At 36.4% G+C, this 3,263-nt stretch overlaps 1 protein-coding gene across 1 annotated transcript; it reads right to left on the reverse strand.

The window, feature by feature from the left end:
• Window positions 1-1,705: 1,705 nt before the first annotated feature.
• On the reverse strand, window positions 1,706-3,145 carry LOC112502000 (zinc finger BED domain-containing protein RICESLEEPER 2-like). The gene has a single exon (XM_025105794.1). The coding sequence runs from the start codon at window positions 3,143-3,145 to the stop codon at window positions 1,706-1,708; it is 1,440 nt and encodes a 479-aa protein (XP_024961562.1).
• Window positions 3,146-3,263: the final 118 nt, after the last annotated feature.

Consider the following 3,263-nt stretch of genomic DNA (forward strand, 5'->3'; position numbering starts at 1 on the left):
ATTATTAATATAACAAAATTAACAATGTAAGGATATCAATAATCGGGTGTGAATTAGAATTGTTTGATTAGGGAATAAGAAAATATGTAAACAACCATGACTACTCACGATATGTCCAAATCAATGGACAAAACGTTGTCTAAGGCAAACAAATTATGACCAGATACCATACGGGCAACTTATCTGTTGAGAGAGAGAGAGGCAACTCACACGAGATGCTTCCTTTATTGATTTGTCTCGACACCCTATTCGAATATTTGAACTTGCTTCTCAGCAAATAACGTCTCAATAGAGTCCGACTTATTTCTAAAGATTATGTTGTTACAATGGACCAAAAGCACAAATGGTGCCTAATTTGTTTGAGCTTGGGCTCCAAAGGTTAACTGTAACACCCTCATTCCGAAGGAAGGGAGGTTGCTTCAAACCGTAACGGAGTCGCAATATAAAACCTCCAAAATATAGTCTCCAATACAAAGAAATAAAATAAAATCTTCCAACAACGAAATTGAATATATCTACAAATAAGATATAAAGGTCTCTAAACAACCACTTCCAAAATCCTCCAACAACCGAGGAAAATCCAAAAACAATCCTTAAAGGAAATCTAATCTAATAGCCAAAAGAAAAAAAAAATCCAATAAATGAATTAACATAGCATTAAACCTCTTGAAATCCTTGGAACCAAGATCCTTATCTACTCTCTGTTAAGGCTGTGCATCGGGCGGGGCGGGTCGGGTCGGATTGGACCCGAAAATGAACAACCCGATCGGGTTTCGGGGTTAGAAAACAAAACCCGAAGTGTATAATTCGGGGTTCGGGTATTATCGGGTTCGGGGCTAATCGGGTATGGGCGGGTTCGGGTTTAGAAACAGCAGCTAATGGGTTTAATGGGTTTAGAAACAGCAGCTAATAGGGTTTAATGGGTTTAGAAACAGCAGCTAATTGGTTTAGAAACAGCAACTAGAAGAAGTCTAGAACTAGAAACAGCAACTACAAGTCTAAAACTAGATAGCAACTGGTATGGATGCAACATTACAATGTACAGCATAAAAGAATATGCCACTAATTGGCCTACACCATTACACCATTGCATAAAAGATCATAGTACAAAACAAAAAGAAAAGAATATGCCACTAATTGGTTCAAATGTCCTTCCATTTAAACAAAGTCAAATAGATGGAAAAGATTCTTTCTTTACAAGTCAATCCACTAAATTACACTTATACATCAACAGACAACATATAGTCTAAAAGAAACAGAAGGCCAATGAAAAGAGGTAGATTCAAAATTCAACCCAAGTCAAAGAAAGTAACCATAATGTTGTGTTGTTTATAGTATCTATACCTCCCATCACAAACTCTCACTTTGGTCATCTTGTCTTCACATCAATGCATCTGTTCTTCACTTAGATCAGTAGTCCTGAAATATTGAGGAAACTTGAGAAAGTAACATAAAATAAAACAAGAGGTATATTATCTAGTATGRCTTGTACAAAGAAATAAAATACCTTTCAAAATTCAAAGTGGCCACTTCTACAATATATCATCTAGCTGTAGATCATCTACATCAACAGCTGGAACCGGAAGAGAATCCTCTTGGTCATTGACAGAACTTGAACTTCCAATTCTCATATTCATCATGTCTGCGTTTATAGAAGTATGTAGATTTAATATATAAATAAACATATTAAAGTTGAAAAGGTATACTAAAATACTAAATACGTAAATACTGTCGTACCTTTCTCAAACTTTTCAATATCAGCTATGTTTTCTTCAACTGCAATTGGCTGACTAGGGCCTCTTAGCCAGTCTTGTGTACATATCAGGGCTTCTACCATTTTAGGAGATAGAGAACTCCTAAAATTATCCAAGACCCGACCACTAGTACTAAAAGTAGACTCATATGCCACAATTGAAATGGGAACAGCAAGCACATCTCTAGCCATTTTTGAAAGAATAGGAAACCTTTCACTATTAACCTTCCACCATCTTAAAATATCAAAATCGTTTGCCTCATCTATGGTCGACTCTGCTAGATAAAGTTCAAGTTCACTCTTCTTGTTGAGTGAAGCCCCACTTTCCATCTTTTGTTTCTTAAGTTGGCTCTTTAATCTAGATTGTACCCTTCCAACGGGAACATTCTCACACTTAGTGGGTGGAGGAGGCATCATAGTGGTAGAAGGTTCGGAATATGTTGGCACATACTCTTGAAACAACATATCCAATTTAGACTTTACCTTTTCAAAACATAACTTACCTTGATCCTCACCATACATTTGAYTGAGCTGGACTTGCATGTACTCAACCTTGTCTCTGGGGTCCAATATATTGCCAAAAAATATGATGAAGTTCATCTTATCTGGATCACCCCAATATTTACTGAACTTCTCTTTCATTTTAATACCCATTTCCTGTTCAACTTTCGACGTAGATTGTAACATATCGGCAATAATGCAACTCAAATCTGAAATCTCGGTTAAGAAAGAATTTGAGGTGACATAAAGTGAGCCAGATATCCTAATTGTCATCTCATAAAATGTCTTCAAAAATATGACCAAACTGTCAACTTGTAACCAATCAAGATAGGAAGGCAGCGAATCACCCAAATCCAAATGTAACGCGGTGTCACTACTCTCATATGTTTCAAAAACCTGTCTGTAACCTATTGCGGTTCGAAGCATTATATAGGTGGAGTTCCATCTAGTTGGAACGTCAAGACATAATGAACTTTTCTYTTCCACTTCAAGCAAATCTGCAAGTTCTCTAAACTTCTTCAACCTAGATGGAGAACCCCTCACCCACCTGATGCAATCCCTAATCTTTTTAACTGATGAATCTGCTAATTTCAATCCATCTTGAACAACCAAATTAAGAATATGAGCAATGCATCTCATATGTATGTACTCTGCCCTAATAGAAGAACCACCCCAATTCACCACCTTCTTCATCATGAAYCCAACGRCAATGTCATTGCTTGATGCATTATCAACTGTGATGGTGAAAATATTTTTTATTCCCCAATCAAGCAAACAACTCTCTAGCGCCTTAGCTATACTTTCCCCTTTATGTGAATATATAGGCACAAATGAGATGACMTTTTTATTTAATTTCCACTCATCATCAATAAAATGTGCAGTGACACACATATAATTGATTCTTTGGATAGATGTCCACGTATCAGTGGTCAAACTAATCCGCTGCGTGCTTGACTTAAACAATTTCTTAAGGTTGGTTTTCTCTTCAAAGTAAATACTGAATATATCC

This window comes from Cynara cardunculus, unplaced genomic scaffold (genome assembly GCF_001531365.2).
Source record: "Cynara cardunculus var. scolymus isolate 2C unplaced genomic scaffold, CcrdV1 Un_Scaffold_818, whole genome shotgun sequence".
NCBI lineage: Eukaryota > Viridiplantae > Streptophyta > Magnoliopsida > Asterales > Asteraceae > Cynara > Cynara cardunculus.